This window comes from Hemiscyllium ocellatum, chromosome 37, assembly GCF_020745735.1.
Source record: "Hemiscyllium ocellatum isolate sHemOce1 chromosome 37, sHemOce1.pat.X.cur, whole genome shotgun sequence".
In the NCBI taxonomy this organism is placed as follows: domain Eukaryota; kingdom Metazoa; phylum Chordata; class Chondrichthyes; order Orectolobiformes; family Hemiscylliidae; genus Hemiscyllium; species Hemiscyllium ocellatum.
In genome coordinates this window covers 25,873,168-25,896,819 of record NC_083437.1, presented here as the reverse complement: position 1 = coordinate 25,896,819, position 23,652 = coordinate 25,873,168, and the positions used below count along the sequence as shown (strand labels likewise).

Sequence of the window (23,652 nt, the reverse complement as noted above, 5' to 3'; positions counted from 1 at the left end):
TGTAGCCATCGAGTCCTGAGGTGGCACTTAAACCTAGACTTCTGGCCCAGATGTATGCCCAAGTACAGAACAGTGCAAAACGCAATCATCGATGAATCTAATCACCAGCTTTCATATAATATAAACAGTTGTGTGCCAGTATCATTGTGTTTTGATCTGAGCCATTGATTTTATCACCGGTGCCATTGCATTCAGGATTGTCGGAATGGAAAATGTATATTCATGAGGCTGAAGCCATTGATTGAGGCTGGAATCAATCCTAAGACCCTGAGGTCTATATTCTAATCATGGTTGCAATGCACCAAACATTCTTGACCAGCAACTCTCAATCCCACCATCAGCATCCCATTAGGACAGGGGCTTCAGCACAAAAGGTAAACCAGCATCTGCAAGTTCCCATCTAAGTTGCATATCAGTCTGACTTGGAAATAAGTCACCATTAAATCACAGTTACTGGGTCAAAATCCTGGAACTCCCTAACAGCGCTGTGGGTGGTCTTGTACCTCACGAGTGCTTTTGTTCAAGCAGGTAACTTGCAATCTCTTGTGATTCCCAAATCCCACAAATAAAACAAAAAGTCAATTTTTTTTTAAAAACTGAGAAACCAGTGCATCAACTCCTCAAAATCCTGATGACAAGGTTATTTCCACATTTAAAAATGCCTAGTTTGAGGTAGGACTTTGAGGAGGAGTTGATGTGTGGGTGAAGACATTAAGTCACAGTTAGGGCAGGGTCAAGGTTGAGTGGGGAATCAAAGTAAAGGCAAAGGTAAAATGCAGGTTGGACATGAGGGTGAAGGCAAACTAGTGGCAGTTCTAGGAAGTTGTGTTTGATAAAAGCATGACTGAGCTGGTATGTTGCATTAGATGCTGTAGTCTGTTCTCCATTATTCAGGATCCCTTCCCAGGTTAGTAAGACAGCTTGTCCAGCAGACGGTCATTGAGACAACCTTACACTAACCAGCCTTACTTTTGGAAGTGCCCAGTTGTATTTGAGGCAGATTTAAAGCATGGAACTAAGGTGCCAGTCTATGCTGTTACCCCTTTTGGGGACATCTTTATCGGCTTGGAATGATCGATCCCTGCTGGAAGTGGCTGCAATGTCCTCGCAGCTGAAGAGCTGAATCACACTCAATTTTTGTAGTCACATAAGGAAAGGTTAGCATTACAGAACTTGAGACCTGAGAGTAGGTGCCTGAGACAGAAGAGGGTGGGTCCTGCTCAGCTGCAGCATTGAGTGGCTGCATAATAAGGAGGTCTCACATAAATATCTCATATTGTGGAGGAACTGGTGTTGGACTGGGATGGACAAAGTTCAAAATCACACCCAGGTTACAGTTGAGCAGATTTAATTTGGAATCACTAGCTTTTGGAGCACCTCCTGCATCAGCTGATTGTGGAGCATAAAACCATAAGACACAGAATTTATAGCAAAAGATTACAGTGTCATGCAACTGAAATGATATATTGAACAAACCTAGATTGTTGTTCAATCTTTCATCTTTTAGAATGGGTCGCAGGTTTCGATTCATTAATATGTAAATTCCAGAACTTCTTTCAAGTCACCTTCTTGAGATAACTTAAGGTTTTATAATGAAAGGTGACAGCTCAGCTCAGACAATGCATTAAAGATATGAGGTTAGAGTATGTCTTTATCCCAATCTTGAATCAGACTGGTTCTATTTCCAAAGTGGAATTTACAAAATATTACATGGATTGATTGCCTGCAGATTGTGCATCTTTTGAGCAAAATAGAATGCATCTGCAAATATAATTCTGCAAATCCAAATTCAGCCCATAGACTTATGTGTGTGAGTGTGAGTGCACGTGAGAATCTGTGTTTGCATGTGTGAACGTTTGGTAAAATGTGTATGTGTGGGTGTGATTGTGTATAAGCGTGTGAGAGGATGTGTGAATGGGTGTGCACAATAATCACCAGACAGGAATGTTCCCTCCCAGTTGGGGATCACTTCAGCAGTGAGGGACATTCAGCCTTGGATCCTCGGGTGACCATCCTCCAAGTCGACTTCAGGATAGTTAACAATGCAGAGTGGCCGAGCAGAGGCTGATAGCCATGATCAGTACCCATGAGGATGGCCTCAACTGGGAACTTCGGTTCATGTCACACTACAGATGACCCCACTACACTATACACACACACACACACACACACACACACACACACACACACACACACACACACACATTCTTACATACACAAGCTGACCCTCTCATACATACGCTGTCTCTCATACACACACACATACACCCCTCGCACTGACACCCATACACACATCCTCTCACAGGCTTATACTCCATCACACACACCCCTCCACCCCCACCCCCCCACCCCGCCACACACACACACACACACACACACACACACTTTACCAGACTTTCACACAAACACACACTCACATGCACACACACCTACGCTCTCTCATGCACATGCACACACACATATAAGTCTATGGGGTGAATTTGGATTTGCAGAATTATATTTGCAGATGCATTCTATTTTGCTCAAAAAATGTAAAATCTGCAGGCAGTCAATCCATGTAATATTTTGTAAATTCCACTTTGGAAATAGAACCAGTCTGACTCAAGATTGGGATACAGACAGACATTATCTGAGCTGTCACCTTTTGTTATAAAACCTTAAGTTATCTTGAGAAGGTGACTTAAAAGAAGTTCTGGGGTTTACATATTAATGAACCGAAACCTGCAACCCATTCTAAAAGATTCAAGACTGAACAATAATCCAGGTTTGCTCCATATATCATTTCAGTTAAATGACAGTGTAATCTTTTACTATAAATTCTGTGTCTTATGGTCTCATGCTCCATGACTAGCTGATGAAGGAGCAGTGGTCCAAAAGCTAGTGCTTCCAAATAAATCTGCTCGATTATAATCTGGTGTGATTTTTAACTTAATTTCATATTGTCTGTGTGTACGTGAAGATATGGTTTCAGATAGTGTCCCAGCAACCCATGAGTCAGGGCAGGAACCCCACACTGGAAAGTGCCATGACCTACTTTCTTGAGATTTTGTTAACTTGCTGTTTGTGGCTGGCAGACGGATTATGAGCTTTGATTCACTGATCTCCTGGATCAGCATAGCAGTATGAAAGATTCCAGCTCATCACACAGTGAGATGGGTTTGTGCAGAACAGAGTAGCTTGAGACTTGGGAATTTGTCTCACTGGACAAGGACTACATTTTTTCTTACCCCGTCCCTCACAACCCATCCAATGGCTTCTAAAGGAATCATTATCAGTATCTCTCCCAAGCAACAACTCCAAGCTTGACAATCTTGGTAAAGGTGACAGTTTGTTTAACTAAGGTGGTATTTCTACCCAAGATTCTTGGCTACGTGTTTTCATGTGGTGAGATTGCTGGATCAGCAACAGTGCAGTTTTCTATCTGTTTACAACCCAGCATTAGTCCCAAATATTGTACAAGCTAGACTAGCTAACTCAGCATAGGAAAAGAATGGTGACTGCATCACTCCTTTTGGCTGGGAGTTCAAAACTAGAGGGCATAAGTTTAGCTCAGAGGAGCATGATTTAAAAGGGACATGAGGGGCAACCTTTTCACACAGAAGATGGTTCGAATGTGGAATGAACTATTAGGGAAAGTGATAGATGCAGGAAGAGTTGCAACATTTAAGAGACGTTTGGATAGATAAATGAATAGAAAAGATTTTGAAGGATATGGGCCAAGTGCAGGCAAATGGGAATAGTTTCTTTTGGAAAACTTGCTCAACGTGGAAGAGTTGGTGGAAATGTCTGTTTCTGACTCTATTAATTCCTGGAGAGGTGCAGAGTACAGTTAGTTTCCTGGGTGGGGATGGGGGTGTCAGAAAAGGAATGGATCCTGAGCTGGTAGACGGTATGGGGGAGAGCAGGTTCTTGAGCTGGGTGTCAGGGGGAATACTTCCTGGGATGGTTGCTAGTTGGTTACTGGGACCTTGTGGCTTAAAGACTGGAGTAGTGGGGGTGGTTTCCAATTAGAGAGAGAAAGAGAGACACTGGCACCATTACAGGAGAAAGTGAGATTTATTATGATGGGGTGGTCTACATCTGAACCGTGATGGGGTCAGTGACTTTCCCAACCACACAACCAGGGAAATAGAGAGAATTCCAAACTGCAGAGTGGGGACAAAGAATTTTGGGAAAACGTGGTAAATTGAAGAGTACAGTCAAGGCCAAAGAGAAAGTTATTAGTATGGAAATGGTAAACAGATCATGTCAGGAAGGGTTAGGAAAGATGAGTCTAAAATTTAACCAACGGATAAAACTAACATTTACAAAGGTAGTAAAAGGGAAATCTGAGGCTTTGAATCTTTAAGGGTACAGGACATTTAGGAATGACAGGAACGTCAGAAAAGGTGATGAGTAGCTCTGCCAGCTAATGATGGTATTAGCACAGTGGAAAGGGATAACCTAATTAAAGAAACCAAGATGTGGAAACAGTTTGTGTAGAATTTAGGAATAATACATTCAACAAGTCTCTTGAGGTTATGGTGTACTGATTCCCTATCAGTAACTACATGAATAAGTGTTAATTAAGGAGGAAATAAAGACACAACAGTAAGCACAGGAGATTTTAATTTATATATTGACTGGAAAAGTTGGGGTGGGCAAAGGTAATCTGGATGAAGAGTTCCCAAAATATTTTCAAGATAGGTTGTGAGAACACCATGTTCTGGAGCTGATCAGAAAACAAGCATTACTAGCCTGGGTATTGTGCAATAAGAGAGAGAGGTAAATAACAACCTCATAGTGAAGGCTAGCTCAGTTGTCCAGATGTCTGGTTTGTGATACGGACTGATGCCAATATTGTGGTTTCAATTCCTGCACTGGCTGAAGTTACCATGAAGGACACTCCTTCTCAACCTCTCCCCTCACTTGAGGCAAGGTGACCTTTAGGATAAACCCCAATAAGTTGTCTCTTTCTGAGAGAGCAGCTTTATTGTCTGGTAAGACAATGGCACCTTTATCATTACCTTAACCCTAGCTAGCAGCAACTGTAATATAAATTAATTTATATTCAGACTGAAGCTAAAAATTTGTTTAAAATTTAGATAAGAGCAGTTATGAGGATATAAAAGCAGAGCTATCTGAAGTGAATTGTCAAATTCGGTTAAAGAATAGGTCAATGGAGATAGAGTGGCAGATATTTAAGGGGATATTTTGGAATACACAGAATAGATACATTTTCACAAATAAGAAGAATTCAAAGGGATCAAACCACCATCCGTGGTTAACTAGAAATGTTAATGATTGTATCAAACTAAAAGAGAAAAGCATGTAATTGTACAAAGATAGATGATAGGTCAGAAGGTGAGACAGAATATAAAAGCAGCAAAGAATTACCAAGATATTAACAAAGAGAAAAAAGTTACAGCACGAGAGAAAGCTAAACAGAAATACAGCCAGTTTTGCTATTATCTGTCTATCATTAATGTGAATTGGCTATAACTTGATTGATGAATATGGAACGCTGTTTCTAAAACACGAATTTGCAAAATGCGTGTTGGCTGTAACTCAATTACATCAGCAACACTTTAAGTGTTATTTTATTACACACTTTTTATATAGCTCGGGGTTGCACAATAATGCAATTATCTCATTACAGAAGAAAGGGTTATATAAGAATACAAATTTTATAAAAATTTGTAAAATTTACAAATCTGATAAAAATTTTAAAAGTGAACATGGTGAATGGTGGTCTTGTTGAAAGTGCAACTTGAGAATTAGTAATGGAAAATGAGAAAATGGCAAAGGAATTGAGCAGATCTTTCACATTTATCTTGACTATAAAGGAGACATGTCATATCCCAGTAAATCAGGAAGTAGAAGAGAGGGTGGAACTCAGGAAAATCATAAACATCAGAGAAGTGATACGGAATAAATTGTTGGAGCTGTAGGCTGACAAGTGCACAAGTCTTCAGGAATTCATCTTAGAGTAAAATGAATTAAAAGAAGTAGCTAGTGAGATAGTTGATGCTTTGATTTTAACTTTTTAAAACCCCTTTGATCTTGAGATGATCCCATTAGTTTGGAGTATAGAAAAAAAGGGAGGGAGACTGGAAGTAGAAACCAACAGATCAGTTAGCTTGATCTCTGACACAAGGAAAATGTTGGAAGTTATTATTAAGGAAGTTAGAAAGGGCACTTAGATAATTTAAAGGTATTCAGGCGGTGTCAACATGGTTTTGTGAAAGGGAAATTATATTTGACCAGTCTTCGAATTCTTTGAGGAGGTAACACTGTTTATGGATAAAGGGAAATTGATGGATGTATTTAGATTTCCTAATGGTCATGGATAAGGTGCCACGTTAAAGGTTACTGCTAAAAACAGAAGCTATGGTGAAGCAGGTAGCGTACTGGCATGGATAGTCAATTGTGTACAACAGGAAGCAGAGGGTAAGTATAAGGTGGTCCTTTTCAGGTTGGCAAGATGTACTGAGTGGTGTTACATGCTGGGAGCTCAATTGTTTGCTGTAAATCTCTATGACTCTATGACATGGATAAAGGGACAAAAGATAAGGTTACAAATTTGCTGATGACACCAGGGGTCACTGTTTAAAAATCAGAGGTCAGCCATTTAATTAGAGAAAAGGCAAAGCTTTTTCTCTGAGGTTTGTGAGTTTTTGGAACTCTCTTCTGGAAAAGGTGGTGGAAGCACCTTGATTACTTAGGATGTAGGTTTGCTCGCTGAGCTGTAGGTTTGATATCCAGATGTTTCATTACCTGGCTAGGTAACATCATCAGTGACGACCTCCAAGTGAAGCGAAGCTGTTGTCTCCTGCTTCCTATTTATATCTTTCTCCTGGATGGGGTTCCTGGGGTTTGTGGTGATGTCATTTCCTGTTCATTTTCTGAGGGATTGATAGATGGCATCTAGATCTCTGTGTTTGTTTATGGCGTTGTGGTTGGAGTGCCAGGCCTCTAGGAATTCTCTGGCATGTCTTTGCTTAGCCTGTCCCAGGGTAGATGTGTTGTCCCAGTCAAAATGGTGGGTTGTTTCATCCATGTGTAAGGCTACAAGGGAGAGAGGGTCATGTCTTTTTGCAGCCAGCTGGTTATCGTGTATCCTGGTGGCTAACTTTCTTTCTGTTTGTCCTACGTAGTGTTTGTGGCAGTCCTTGCATGGAATTTTTGCACCTTGAATACTTTTAAGGCAGAGATAGTAGATTCTTACTTAGGAAGAGATTGAAAGGTTATCAGGATTAGGTAGGAATATGGATTTGAGGTTACATTAGATCAGCCATGATCTTACAAATGAACATTTAAGAGGCATTTGGATGGGTATATGAATAGGAAGGGTTTGGAGGGATGTGGGCCGGGTGCTGGCAGGTCGGACTAGGTTGGGTTGTGATATCTGGTCAGCATGGACGGGTTGGACCGAAGGGTCTGTTTCTGTGCTGTACCTCTCTATGACTCTATGGAACAGGCCCAAGAGGCTAGATGGCCTACTCGTCTTCCTGATTTGCCTGTTGTATGATTTTGCTGTGAAGGTGAATTAGTTGAAGAATATAATCTGTTTCAAACAAACTGTGAGTTCAACTAATGGCTAGCTTAATGCAAGTGGGAAATTAAACACGCAACCCCTCAATGTTTGAACTTTGCATACCCCACCTCCTTGCAACTGAAACAATTGCTCTCTCAGCTTGATAGTCTGCCCCACCTTGCCAGTTCTCTAATACCCCAACCTTCATGTGTGCATGACTGTGCCATAATCTTGTACCCTGCATGCCTTGTTTCATGTTGCACAAGTTGTGTGGACAAACCTGACAACAAGGACTACAAAAGGGGACTTTGGTTTTTAAGAAGTTATGACTTGTAGTTTCAGTTAATCCATAGAATCCCTACAGTGTAGAAACAGGCCATTCAGCTGAACAAGTCCACACCGACTCTCTGAACAGCAGCCCACCCAGACCCGCCCCATTTTTGTAACCCTGCATTTCCTATAGCTAACACACCTAACCTACATATCCCTAAACACTATGGGTAGTTTAGCATGGCCAATCCACCTAACTTGCACATCTTTGGGTTGTGGGAGGAAACTGAAGCACCTGGAGCAAACCCACACAGAATGAGCAAACTCCACACAGACAGTCGCCCAAGAGTGGACTCAAACCTGGGCCCCTGGCGCTGTGAGGCAACAGTGCTAACCACTGAGCCACTGTGCTGCCCAATGTGAAATGCTAGCTATCAGTCCACTTGTGTCAAAAAATACAGTTCCATGTGGTCAAAGAACAACAGTCTTGAATAGATTGTATGCATACATCCCTTGACAACCTAACCTATCCCATTCAGGTGATAGTATCAGCCTACTTTTTTTATTGCAAAGATGGAACTTCTTTCAAAGAACAAGGAGGATTCTAACTACATGTCTACACTACGGCACAACAGCATTTTAAAATAAAAAGACAATATATTGCAAACTTTTGTACAGCTACAACAAAATATGGAATATTACAGTTTTGGCTCTCCTGAAATACTTTTAATAATCATAATTAATAAATATATTAGATATTGATATATCCTTTTAATCTTCAAACCCACTTAAAAAAGGACAGTATAGTTCTGGAGAGAAAAGAGTAAAATCTTATCCAGTGAATCTTGGCTGAATTTTCTGACTTGCAGGATGATTCACAGGATCAGACTTTCATTTGAAGACTTCAGCCACATTTCCAAACAATAACTGTGCTGCATGAAGCATTTGTTTTGAGCTTAGGAAGTCTCTGTTGTAAAGTGCAAGGTAGGCATTGCCTTTTACCTGCTTGTGCCAGATACGTTACTCGTGGTTGACGGAGAGCTAAAGACATGATCTAATCCTGCTAGGTCTGCATACTTGTTTGCTGAGGAGCTTGACTGATTGGTAGTCATCACAGATGATCCGTCAGTTGTTGAGCTTAGTCAGTTGACTAATTCCTTGGCCATAGTGGCTGACAGTTTGTCAATTATGTGGAAGAAACAAAAGATTTGTCAAGATTAACAGAATATGATTGAGATTGGTAGCAGCACTGACAAAATTATAAAGAATTATCACTGCAATCAATGCACCGAATGGTATCTGAATATACAAGGAACCTACATCTAAATTGGACACAGAGAACAGCACTGAGCTTTGAGCATAAGCCAAGAATATGATCTAATATGAAGAAAACTAGTAGTTACATAGAAAAGCTTTCATTTAAAATAACACTTTTTTACAACCACAAGACAGCCTAAAGCATTTTATTACCAATTAAAATTACCAAGTTTGAGGTGTAGTCACTATATGAAGAAGACAGCAGCCATTTTGCACACAGTGATCTCCCACGCACAAGAATATGACAACAAGCAGATATTCTAAGCTGTGATTTGGAGATGCCGGTGTTGGATTGGGGTGTACAAAGTTTAAAATCACTCAACACCTTGGACTATAACCTGGTGTTGTGTGATTTTTAACAATATTCTGAGTTATTTGTGGAGAATTCTTATTGTGCATCAATCTGAGAGATTAGATATGGCATGAGTTTAACACCTCAATGCAGCACTCCTTCGAAACGATCCCACAACCAGTGCAGCACTGCCTCATTTTTACCCCCTTCCGAACGGGAATGTGTGGGACTTGAACGTAGATACCCTGTTACCAATGGGCCTGTGCTGTGCTGAGTTAATATGACAGAATGTTGCTGTTACTAGGGTTTGTGCCACAACCCGATAATGATTCTGCTTCTGTCCCAGTGTCACAAATCTATTTACATTTTCCATTGCTGGTGTTTTTTTTAGATCAGCTGACCAGTCCTGGAACTTGGGTGACTGTTTGAGCGTGCAATGAGCTGTTACGTAGTACACAGGCTGTGGAAATGGTGGGGGATTTCCAGCGAGAGACAGATGTAGGCTGTGCCCACATACTATAGATCTCCAGTATTGTTTCCTTCCCCCCACTGTCAGGGCTCCAGTGTGGTACCTCAGAGATGAGGTAGTGGAGGCGAATCGAGCGGAAGTGTGACACATATTCTCACTCCGCCCATCACCTTCCAGTCAGCACTTCTCAGAAATTGTCATAAAGTAATCAGTTAAACTATTCCCTCAGTGGCATAGAACAATTACAGAAACCCGTTTCCCAAAATACTTTCAAAGCCCCAGCGAAACGGATTTGAGGCAACCTGTTCTACATTACATAACTGCTGACGTGAATGACGGAGGAAGAGTCTATTGGGCTGAATCTGACTGAGTTCCTTCCAGTAAAATCAAACATATTCCTTCAAACTACTTCCCCTTTAATAAATGTCACGTTCTGCAGCTAACAAAGTACATGCAACGAACACAGAACAATGTAGAAGCGTAAAATGGTCTGCTAGCATCTGTGGGGAGAGAAACAGAGTGAACATTTATGGTCCAGTGTCATGATTTGGAGATGCCGGTGTTGGACTGGGGTGTACCAAGTTAAAAATCACACAACACCAGATTATAGCCCAACAGGTTTAATTGGTGATTAATCTGGTGATTGTGGAGGGCTCGATCGTAACACAGAATTTATGCAAAAAATTTGCAGTGTGATGTAACTGAAATTATACATTGAAAAATTGATTGTTAAGCCTTTCATCTGTTAGAATACAATGACAGTTTCACTTCACTACAATTTCACTACAGTGATAGTCCAGTGTGACCGTGTTAGAACTGCTCAATAATGTAGAATAGGTGTGTGTTATTTTGCTTTTTTAAAAAATATATGCAATGCCCTGGTCACCAAACCACAGTATCACTGCATTGTAACTGCCTCTGTGCCAGTCTGTGAATGGGGATGAAGGAAACCATGAATGAAGGAGAAAACCCAACAGGTTAAATGTGTTGGAACTGACTGGAAGGATCAATGTGATTACAAGTGGAACTAGAATAAATGGGTTCCAGCAAAAGCATAAGTAGGGCACATTCGGTATCATGTGCTCAAAAGGATAGGGTATTTCAGATGGACATTCCAATTGCATTTCTGAGAAGCCAGCACTGGAAAATACTCCTCTGCTTATTTCTAAAATTACCCTCTTATTATCTAAGTTTACAATTTATATAATAGCCTGCAGCTATAAGGGTTGTGGAATATTAATCCGTATAGGCGTTGCCTATATTGTGATGTGGATGTATTATGGCATATCTGGAGGGTTCAGGTGTTACATTAATAAGCCAAGGTTACATACATCGCTGGAAAATAGCCAATGATGCAGGTGTTACTATGCATTAGCTAGGAGGTACAGCTGTTACTGCATATTAGCCAGGAATATAGGGGATTATGTACATTCGCTAAGGGGGCCAGATGTTGCTGTATATTAGCTGGCATAGGTAGTACAAGTGTTGCTGTATAATACAACAGGACATTGGAGCAGAAGGAGGCCATTTGGCCCATTGGATTTGTTGATTGTGACAGATGTGATGATCCTCAACTCCATTTTTTTGCCTTTTCCCCAAAACACCTGAGTTCAATAATTTTAAGACTTGAGGCTGTGTCCTTACCTCACATCCCACACACCTGGCCTTGGCATCACATGGGCTGCTACCCGACGAAACCCATTGTCAGCTACTAATAGTCTCCATGAGCAGATACACATTCCCCCAGACTGAACTTTAACCACTTCTTTGTCCAACTGTTTTTCTCACTTGTTAGGCTCTATTTCCATCCAGTGTTTACTCTCCCCTCTCCCTGCACCCCATCTTCTGCATAAAAAACAACTTTTTCCCAAATACCATCGGTGCTGAAGAAGGGCCACTGGACCTGAAATGTTAGGTCTGATTTCTCTCCATAGATGCTGCCAGACCTACTGAATTTTTCCAGCAATTTCTGATTTTGATTTTGTGGCAATGACCCTTGAGTTCCTTACTGATTAAAAATCTGTCTATAGTAGCCTTGAATATAATTAATCACTCAGCCTCAACAGCCCTCAACGCTAAAGAATTCCACAGATTTATAACCTTCTTAGAGTCAATATTCCTCCTTATCTCTGTCTTAAATGCATGATCCCTTATTCTGAGATTTTGCCCTGTGATCTACAAGGGTAAACAAAATTTCTACACCTACACTGTGCCAGGCCTCTAAAAATCTTGTATGTTTCAATAAGGTCACATCTCAGTCTTCTGTATTCCATTGAGTGCTAGCCCAATCCACTCAATCTCTCCTCCTAATACACTCCTCCATGTGTGGTATCAAGATTAGAGTGGTGCTGGAAAAGCACAGCAGGTCAGGCAGCATCCAAGGAGCAGGAAAATCGACATTTTGGGCAAAAGCCCTTCATCAGGAATGAGCGAATGCTCTAATCTTGACTCTGATCTCCGGCATCTGCAGTCCTCACTTTTGCCCATATGTGGTATCAACCTAGTGAATCTTCTCTGGACTGTATCATTCCTTCAATAAGGGGCCCAAAACAGTTCACAGTATTCCAGCTATGGTCTGGCTAGTGCTGTACTATTTAAACATAACCTCCCTATTTTTATACCCCATCCCCTTTGAAATAAGGATCAACATTCAAAAAATCCAAAGACTTGAAGGTTAGGTGGATTGGCCATACTAAACTTACCAATGTGTCCAAGGACGTGCAGGCTAGGTGGATGAGCCATGGGAAATTCAAGGGGTTACAGGGATAGGGTAGGGGTGTAGGTCTGGTAGGATGCTCTTCAGAAGATCGATGTGTACTCGATGGGCTGCATAGCCTGCTTCCACACTATAGGGATTCCATGATTCTATGTATTTTATTTGCCTTCCCTATTATCCACTCATAGCGATCGGTACCGTGGCCAGGTGGATCTCATTGACTATGAGATCCTTGCTTGGGGCTGTTAACCTGGGCCAATCAGGGAGCCCTGGCTGACAGATGTAAACAGGAGGGTCTGTGGACTGGGTTGGAGCTGGCTGGTCAGAGCCCACATACTGTGCATTTGGTAAAGGGTGACAGTGACATGATACTGGACTCTGTGCAGTTATTTCGCCACTGAACTTGGATTCCAGTTTTTTGTGATTCAGGGATGAAGACACAGAGATCCCTCGATTCTGTAGTTTTCTGCAGTCTTTCTTCAGTTAAAAAATACTCAACCGCTTTATTCTTCCTGCCAAATTGTATAACCTCATATTTCCCCACATTGTATTCTTTTCGCCCACTCACTAAACCTATCTATATTCCTTTGCAGACTCTTTGTATTTTCCTTACCATTTGCCTTCTCACCAATTTTTGTGTCAACCCCAACAAGTCATTAATATATGTTGTCAATTCCTGTGACTCCAGCGCTGATCCCTGTGGCACACCACTAGTTACAGGTTGCCATCCTTAAAATGCTCCCTTTAGCCCAACTCTGTCTTCTATTAGTTAACTAATATCCAACACCATGGACTCCAAGAACCCAGTGTGCGATACCTTATCAAGAGCCTTCTGAAAATTCTAGATATATTATGTCCACTGTTTTCCCTTTAGCTATCCTGCTTGTTACATCCTCAGAATTCTCATAAACTTGTCAGACATGATTTCCCTTCATAAAACCATACTGACTCTGCTTGATCATTTCATGCATTTCTAAATGTTCTGCTGTCACCTTCTTCATAATGTACCTAATATTTTCTCAATAACAAACATTAAGTTGCGAGGGAGACAGATACTGTAGTATGTTTGTCAAGAGGTCCATATCTTGATGTATATCAGCTACAAGAGATAGTGCAGTTGCTGAATATCAGCCGGAAAGTGTGGGGTGTTGCTGTAAATTAGCCATAGTGTACAAGATGTTGCAGTGTGTTAGCCCAGGCTTACAGTATTGATGGTGCAGTGATAGTGGCTTTACCTCTGGGCCCGAGGTCCAGGTTCAAATCCTGCCTGCCCCAGAGGTGTTTTACAACATGGCTGAACAGGACAGCAGGTCAGACAGCATCTGAGGAGCAGCAGAATCGACATTTCGGGCATAAGCCCTTCATTAGGAGTGTGGGGGGAGCGGGGAAGGGGGCTAAATGATGAATAGGACAATGGGCGTAGGGGTGGGTGGAAGATAGCTTGGAAGGCAATGGGTAGATGCAGTTGGCACTGATGGTGATAGATCAGAGTGGAGATGGAGTAGGTAGGTGGGAAGGAAGATGGACAGAGAGGACAGTTCAAGAGGGTGGTGCCGAGTTGAAGGGTTGGATTTAGGATGAGGTGGGGGGAATGGGAGATGAGGAAACTGGTGAAATCGAGTGGTTGGAAGGTCTCAAGGCAGGAGATGAGGCGCTCTTCCTCCAGGCATAGGGTGGCTTGGATTTGATGATGAAGGAGGCCCAGGACTTGCATATCCTTGGCGGAGTGGGAGGGGGAGTTGAAGTGGTAGGCCACAGGGTGGTGGTGTTGTTTGGTGCGTGTGTCCCAGAGATGTTCTCTGAAACATTCCGCAAGTTGGCATCCTGTCTCCCCAATGTGGAGGAGACCACATTGAGAGCAATGGACACAGTAGATGAGGTTTGGATGTGCAGGAAAATCTCTGCCAGATGTGGAAGGATCCTTTGGGGCCTTGGACCCCACTATCCCTTACTCCTAATTCCTCTGCCTCTGCTTCCTGGAGGAGCAATTCCACTTCAGAACATCCCAGATGGCTTCCTATTTCAAGGACTGCAATATCCCTTCCCACGTGGTCAACAATGCTCTCCAGCACATCTCTTCCACTTCCTGCACCTCTGCCCTAGAACCCCACCCCACCAACTGCAAAAAGGATAAAACCCCCCTGTTCCTCACCTTTACCTCACAAATCTCCAGATATACCACATCACCCTCCACCACCTCCAAGCAGACTCCACCACCAGAGTTACATTTCCCTTCCTATCAGCATTCCACAGAGACCATTCCTGCTGTAACTCCCTCATTAGGTCCATTCCCCCCCACTAATCCACCCTCCATCCCGGTACCTTCCCTTGCCATCGCAAGAGGTGTAAAGTCTGTGCCCACACCTCTCCCTCACCTCCATCCAAGGCCCCACAGGATCCTTCCACATCTAGCAGAGATTTTCCTGCACATCCAAACACCTCCTCCACTGTTTCTGTTGCTCTCAATGTGGTCTCCTCGATATTGGGGAGACAGGATGCCAACTTGCGGAACATTTCAGAGAATATCTCTGGTACACATGCACCAAACAATCCCCAACACCCTATGGCCAACCACTTCAACTCCCCCTCCTAGTCCACCAAGAATATGCAAGTCCTGGGCCTCCTCCACCACCAAATCCAAGCCACCCGATGCCTGGTGGAAGAATGCTTCATTTTCCACCTTGCGACCTGCCAACCACATGGAATCAACATCGATTTCACCAATTTCCTCATTCTCACCTCCCCATATCCAACTCGGTACCATCCTCTTGTATCTCCGGTAGTGGAGTCTGCTTGGAGGTGGTGGACGGTGACCATGTGGGAAGGGATATTGCGGTCCTTGAAATAGGAGGCCATCTGGGATGTTCTGAGCCTCCTTCATCATCAATTCCAAGCCACCCAATGCCTGGAGGAAGAACACCTCATCTTCTGCCTTGAGACATTCCAACCACTCGATTTCATCAATTTCCTCATCTCCCATTTCCCCCACCGCATCCCAGATTCAACCCTTCAACTCGGCACCACCCTCTTGAACTGTTCTACCTGTCCATCTTCCTTCCCACCTGTCCGCTCCACTGTCCACTCCAACATATCACCATCACTCCCAACTTCATCTACCTATCGCCTTCCCAGCTACCTTCCACTCACCCCCACCCTCCTATTTGTCTCTCAGACCCCTTGGGGGCCCCCAACATTCCTGATGCAGGGCTTATGACCAAAATGTCGATTCTCCTGCTCCTCAGATGCTGCCTGACTTGCTATGCTTTTCCAGCACCACACTCTCGACTCTGATCTCCAGTATCTGCAGTCCTCATTTTCTCCTAGTTCCCAGTCAGGAACCTAAAGATTATATGCGGATGTTGGTGCGTATTAGCTGGGACGACAGAGGCTGCTGTCTGTGAGCTGGAAATATTCCCTGTTCTTTTGTTACAGACTAACTTGAGTTTTCCGCTTCCTAGCTCTGTGTCACAGTATCTGCCGCTGGAAGCTTCAAGCATTGGACAGCAGATGTCTCCTGGGACCAATCGCAAACAGGAGAGAACATGACGAAAAGTTTTAGGGAAGGCAGGCAGCTGGAACTTTGGAATAACAGAGAGCAGAGACGAAGGAAGCGAAGTGCCGAAACTTGTCCAAAACACCTGTATCTGGATACAAAAACATCATTCTGCTGCAAAAAGTGCCCTGCAGGTTGGTCTTCCAAAATATGGTGCCCAGAATCATTCACAGCACTCCAGATCCCTGTACACATCCATCCGCCATGACAAAGGCCTCCAAGCCCTCTGTTTCTTCCTCTCACACCAACTCAACCAGTACACTTCCACTGACACCCTCCTGCAATTAGCTGAACTGCTCTTCACCCTCAACAATTTCTCCTTTGAACCCTCCTGGGTAGCCAAGGGCACCTGCATAGTACCCAGCTGTGCCTGCCTCTTCATCGGGTATGTGGAACAGTCCATCTTTCGCAGTTACACTGGCACCATTCCCCACCTTTTCCTCTGCCACATCGATGACTGTATCGGTACCACCTTGTGCTCCCACAAGGAGGTTGAACAGTTCATCAACTTCACTAACACTTCAACCCTGACCTCAAGTTCACTTGGACCATCTCGGACACCTCCTTCCCCTTTCTAGACCTAGTCATCTCCATTTCTGGCAACCAACTCAACACAGACATCTACTGCAAACCCACTGACTGACACAGCTACCTATACTACACCTCCTCCCACATCGCTTCCAGTAAACACGTAAATCCCTTATTCTTAATTCCTCCACCTCCACCACATATGCTCTCAGGAGGACCAGTTCCACTATAGAACATCTCAGATGGTCTCCTTCTTCAAAGACTGCAATTTCCCCTCCCATGTGGTTGATGATGTCCTCCAATACAGCTCCTCCACTTCCATCACCTTTGCCCTTGAACTCCACTCCTCTGATCAGAACAAGGACAGAACTCCTCTAATCCTCACCTTCCACCCCACCAACCTCAGGATACATCGCAATATCCTCCACCATTTCTGCCACCTACAAATAGACCCCACCACCAGAGATATATTTCCCTCACCACCCCTATCTGCATTCTAGAGAGACCATTCCCTCTGTGACTCCCTCATTAGATCCACATCCCTCCACCAAACACCACGCCCCCCAAGCCAAGCACCTTCTCCTACGACTGCAAGGGGTGCAAAATCTGCACCCACATCTACCCCCTTAACTCCATCCTAGGCCCTAAAGGATCCTTCCACATCCAACAGAGATTTATCTGTACTTCCACATCATCTGCTGTGTCTGTTGCTCTCGATGTTGTCTCCTCTACATTGGGGAGATAGGGCGCCAACTGGTGGAACGTTTCAAAGAACATCTCTGGGGGACACACACCAAACAACCCCACCGCCCTGTGGCCAAACACTTTAACTCCCGCTCCCACTTCACCAAGGATATGAAGGTCCTAGGCCTCCTCCACCGCCAAATTCTAGTCATTCAATGCCTGGAGGAGGAACACCTCATCTTCTGCCTTTGGACACTCCAACCACACGGCATCAACATTGATTTCACCAGTTTCTTTATCTTCCCTCCCTCTACCTCATCCCAGGTTCAACTCTCCAACTTGGCACTGCCCTCTTGAACTGTCCTACTTGTCCATCTTTCTTCCCACCTGTCCATCTTTCTTCCTACCTGTCCATCTTTCTTCCTACCTATCCACTCCACCCTCCTCTCCAACCTATCACCTTCACCCCCATCTTGATCTACCTATTGCACCCCCAGCTAATTCCCCCCAGCCCCATCCCATTCCCATTTATCTCTCAGCCCCCTTGGGGCCCCCTCCTCATTCCTGATGAAGAGCTTATGCTCAAAACATTGATTCTCCTGCTCCTCAGATGCTGCCTGACTGGCTATGCTTTTCCAGCACCACGCTCTTCGACTCTGATCTCCAGCATCTGCAGTCCTCACTTTCTTCTAGTTGACTAACACTCCAAGATAAGGCTTATAAGAGTTTTCATAACCAATTCATTCAATGGTTACAACACAAAAAGTGGCCATTTGACCCAATGTGTTTGGGTTGACCCTCTGAAGGAACAATTCACCTAAGAATTTGATGGGCTGAATGGACTGCTTCCACACTGTACAGATTTTATGATTCTAATTACTCCCCTTCCCTTTTTCTTTAGTACTTCACATCTTCTCTTCTCCTAAAATAGTTATCCAATTTCCTTTTGAAGGTCTCAATTGAATCTCCATCCATCGCACTTTCAGGAATTCAGATCCTATTTGCTGTGTGAAAGTGTTTTCTCATGACACCATTGCTTCTTTTGCTAATTACCTTAAATCTATGTCCTCGCATTCTTAATCCTTCTATGAATAAAAATAATTTCTCCCAGTCTCCTCTGCTCAGAGCCATGTTCATTTTGGATATTTGTACCAGTACCCCTCTTAACCTTCTCTGATTGAAAAAAGAATACTCTAATCCTCTCCATTCTATCCTTGTAACTGATGTTCCTCATCCCTAGGATTGTTTCAATTATTTTTTTCTGCACCCTCTCTAATGATTCACATCATTCCTAAAGCATGGTGCCCAGAACTGGGGAAGGTATGCCAGCTGAGAGAGTGGGGCATGTGATGGGATGTGGTACTGTCACTGGATTCAGTAATCCAGAGATCCAGGCTGATGTTCTGCCAATGTGGGTTTGAATCCCACCATTACAAATGGTGAAATTTGACCGCAATTTTTTTAATAAGTTTGGAATTATAAACTAGCCTAATGGTGACCATACAACCACTATCAATTATTGTAAAACCCCATCTGGTTCATGTCGGGATAGACTCGATCCTTACCTGGTCTAGCCTACATGTGACTCCAGACCATGTAGCCAACTCTTAACTACCCCCTGAAATGCCTAGCAAGCCACTGTATTCAAGGGCAAGTAGGGATGGATAATAAATGCTAGTCTTGACAGCAATGGCCTCATCCCATGAATGCATAGGAAAAGAAAAAGAGAGTTTATATAGTGTTTTAGCACAATCTCTGATAATTGGGTAGCTCAGTTGGCTGGATTACTGGTTTGTGATGTCAAGTAACAACAACACTGTGGGTTCAATTCTCATACCAGCTAAAGTTGCTATGAGGACCTTCCTTCGCTAACTCTCCTCTCACCCAAGGCATGGTGAGCTCCAGGTTAAGTGACTACCAATTGTCTTCCTCTAATGAGAGAGTACCTTGCAGGATTTGGAGACGCCGGTGTTGGACTGGGGTGTACAAAGTTAAAAGTCACACAACACTAGGTTATAGTCCAACAGGTTTATTTGGAAGCACTAGCTTTCAGAGCACTGCTCCTTCATCAGGTGGTTGTGGAGAATAAGATTGTAAGACACAGAATTTATAGCAAAAGTTTACAGTGTGATGTAAATAAAATTATATATTGAGAAACAACCTGGATTGTTTGTTGAGACCGTCATCTTTTAGAATGACCATGTTGGTTTCAGTTCTGAAAGATGAAATTCTAAAATGGTCATTCTAAAAGATGAGAGACTTAACAAACAATTTCAGTTACATCGCGCTGTAAACTTTTGCTATAAATTCTGTGTCCTACAATCTTATTCTCCACAACCACCTGATGAAGGAGCAGCGCTTTGAAAGCTAGTGCTTCCAAATAAACCTGTTGGACTACTTCACAAGACTATGGCAAGTTTACCTTTCATAAAATATCTTTACTTTGTATCATTATTGATAAAGCCCAGGATGCTTTATGTTTTATTAATCATGTGCTCAACCTGTTCTGTCACTTTCAATTATTTGGTACGTGTACACCCAGCTCTCTATTCCTGCACTCCCCTTTAGATTTGTACCTTTAGTTTTATTCTGTTTCTTTGCATTTTTCCTTCCAAAATGAATTTCTTCACAATTCTCTACATTAAATTTAATCTGCCAGTTGTCTGCCCATTCCACCAACCTATGTCCTTTTGAAACTTGTACTCTTGGTTCACAATGCTTCCAGGTTTTGTAATAGCACAATTTTGAAATGTTGCCCTATACCCCAAAGTCCATAGAGTTACAGAGCTGCACAATATAGATACAGACCCTTTGGTCCAACTCATCCATGCTAACCAAGTTTCCTAAACTGAACTCTTGTCACTTGCATGTCATCTATATGCCTCTAAATCTTTCCAATTCATATCACTGTCCAAGTGTCTTTTAAATGTTGTAACTATACCTGCAACTACCACTTCCTCTGGCAGTTCATTCCAATTACAAACCAATTACTGTTCAGGTCTCTTTTAAATCTTCTTTCTTTCATCTTTAAATTACATCCTCTGGTCTTGAACTCCTCCACCAAGGGAAACAATCTTTGCGATTCATCTTCTCTATGCCCCTCATGATTTCATAAACTTCTATAAGGTTCCCCCCTCAACTTCCTATGCTCAGTGAAAGAAGTCCCATTCTATCCAGCCTCTCCTTATAACTCAAACAGTCCAGTCCTGGCAACATCCTGGTAAATCTTTTCTGAACCATTTTCAATTTAATATTATCATTTCTCTACCAGAAACTGTACAGAGTGCCCTCAAAGTGGCCTCACCAATGTCTTGTACAACCTCAACATGATGTCCCAACTCCAATATTCAGTAGTTTGAGCAATAAAGACAAGCATGTTAAACACCGCCTTAACCATCCTGTCTACCTGTTACACAGCTTTCAGAGAACTATATGCCCCTAGATACCCGTTTGACAACACTACCCGGGGCCCTATCATTCACTGTACAGGTCCTGCCTGGGTTTGTCTCACCAAAATGCAATAAGTCACATTTATTCAAATTAAATTCCATCTATCACTCCAGCTCTTGATATATGTCTGAAAGAGCAGGGATCCTAAAGCCATCCCTATGGAACTCCACTATAAACTGTCTGCCTCTCTGATAAACAACTGATCACCATGGCTCTTTGTTTCCTGGTATTCAGCCAGTTTCATGTTCATATTGCCACTATCCCTTTTATTCCATGAACACTAACTTTGTTCCCAAATCTGTTGAGCGTTTGTTTTAAAATCCTTTTTGTAAGTCTATGTAAATCATTACCCTCAACAATCCTGTCTACTACTTGATCAAAAAATGGAGGTAAGTTAATTCAACTTGTATTGCCCTGAACCAGTCTTTGCTGGCTTCCCTAAATGAACCTGCATTTGTTTGGTCACATGACTATTTATTTTGTCTTAAATTATACAAAGTTAAACTGACATGCTTATAGTTGTTGGGCTTAACTTTATACCTTCCTTCTTGATCAAGGATGTAACAATTACAATTCTAAATGTCCTCTGGCAACAGCGTGAGTCTAAGAAAGATTGGGAAATTATGGCTAGTTCCTCCATAAATTCCACCCTCAACCCCTTCTGTATCTTAAGGCATCTCATTCAGACCTAGTGCTCATCAACTTAAAGTATAGATAGTTATCTAATATCCTCTTGTTCTCAATATTAACCCCTTGAAATACCTAAACTATTTTCTCTTTTACCATGATCTGGGTGGCAGCACCTTCCTTGTCAAAGACACACATGGATATCTCAGTTATGCTCCCAGCACCATGTGTAACCCCCTTTTATTGTCCCTGCAATGGCTTCAGTCTATCTTTTACCATTCTTTTACTAGTTAAACACTTAGAGATGACTTTTGCTGCCCTATTATGTTAATTGCCTGTTTCTTCTCATATTCTTTCTTTGATTCAAACAGACCTCTCAGCAGGTCCTGCACCGTCAAAGATTTTTGTATGCACACCCCCAGATCTCTTTTCCCTTGCACCTCATTTAAAATTTGGTATATATTGACCTTCCAATTCATTGCAAAATGAATCATTTAACATTTTAGAGAGCTAAAATTTATTTGCCATGCATCTTCCCATTTCACCGATTTCTGACCTCCGGAAGTTCGCCGCTATTCTCCTCACTGTTTATTACATTTACATTTGAATCACACTTTGAAATTATGTACCCAAATCAAAGGCATCGCTACATATCAGAAAGAGGAGTTGTTCCAACACCAACATCTGAGTAATGTCACTGCACTTTCTCACAGTCTAAAACCAAATTTTCACCACTTCCCCCTTGCACTTTAACTTTACTAACAGGTATTTTATTTGATGCATTACTCATGCCTTTTGAAAGTTCATGATAGTAATATCAACTGAAATATCATCATTAACCCCGCTACTGCTTCATCACAGATTCAATCAAGTTAGTCAAGGACGAATTGCCTTTAACAACTTCAAGCTGTCTTCAGTTTATTTGTGTTTTATGTTTATGTTTATTTATTTCATTTTTCCAAGAATCAATTAATTTTATCCCAGAATAATGTCTCTAAACATTTTGCCATCAGACCCTAAGGCAATGGTTTTAAATCAGTATGCCACACCACACTGTTGTTCTGGAAGATTTGTCCAAGGGTGCCATTAAATTTTGTACAAAGGAAATTAAAATCAATGTAAAACAAACATTGTTTCATCTTAAACAACATTCTATCCAACCAAAATTACAACTCTAAAACTTGTGAAAATTAAGCATTGAATTAAAAGCATGTCATCGCTCTTTGATTCTAAAATGTGAACATTCTAAATGTATATGACCAAACAGCAAAACTGAGATGATGGTTAAAAGGTGGAGTGCTGTGGAATTGTTTGTCATGTTGAAGTGTGCCATGTTACTGAAATGTTAGGGAAACACTGCTCTAAGAAGACTGGGCTGTAGTTACTAGGTTTATCCCTCCGCTATTTTTTGAAATGGCAGAAAACATTGTCATTCCTCCCATTCTTTCACAACATGCCCCTGCCACTCAGCTAAGGAGGATTGTAGTGTGGTGTTGCAAAAGCACATCCGAGGAGAAAGAGAGTTGATGTTCCACCCAGGGACACATTCTAACAGTGTACCTAGCTTCCCAGTTGCGGGTCAGTTTCGGGCATAAGCCCTTCATCAGGAATATCTGATGAAAGGGTTATGCCCGAAACAGCGAGTCTCCTGCTCCTTGGGTGCTGCCTGACTTGCTGTGCTTTTCCAGCACCATACTTTTCGACTCTGACTCCCCAGCATCTGCAGTCCTCACTTTCTCCTAAAGAGGATTGTAACACTGTGACCAGATCCTTTGCAATCTCCATTTTGCTTTCACTCTGAATTGGGTAACTTTTATACTTTGCTGCTAAGTTTTTTAATACCACTTCTTTCCCTATTTTCACTCTATATACTTTTTGTTCTAACTTCTCCTTCACTGTGATATTCACAGCATTGTAATCTTTAGTGAAGAAAGCCACAAAATATTCATTTATCAGTTTAGGTGTGCGCTCTGCCTCCACACTTAGATCCTCTGTACCCATTTATATTCAGTACTGATTCCATCTAGATCCCCTCAATACCAATCATAGGGCCATTCCCTGTATCCCTATTAACCTATGTGTCCCTTCCACATGCATTATATACGCAGATGAATAATTTTATATCCACCTGGGCATGCGGAATAGTGCAGGAATTAGACCAGTGCGCCATCTGAGAAGTGCTAATGATTGGTCAATGTTGAGGACAGCCATTCACCGTGTCGAGTTTGAT

The 23,652-nt window shown here is 42.4% G+C and overlaps 1 protein-coding gene across 4 annotated transcripts in view; it reads left to right on the top strand.

Annotated features, from left to right (window-relative positions):
* si:ch211-112c15.8 (tumor necrosis factor receptor superfamily member 25) overlaps nucleotides 1-23,652 on the top strand; it is a 46,215-nt gene that overhangs the window by 10,037 nt on the left and 12,526 nt on the right. For 2 of the 4 annotated variants that reach the window (XM_060852197.1, XM_060852196.1), the window contains exon 2: nucleotides 16,039-16,267. The exons of the other annotated variants lie outside the window; for them this stretch is intronic. In XM_060852197.1, coding sequence (XP_060708180.1) covers nucleotides 16,039-16,267 — 229 coding nt within the window. The remainder of the gene's footprint in view (nucleotides 1-16,038; nucleotides 16,268-23,652) is intronic. 4 annotated transcript variants of the gene reach the window in all.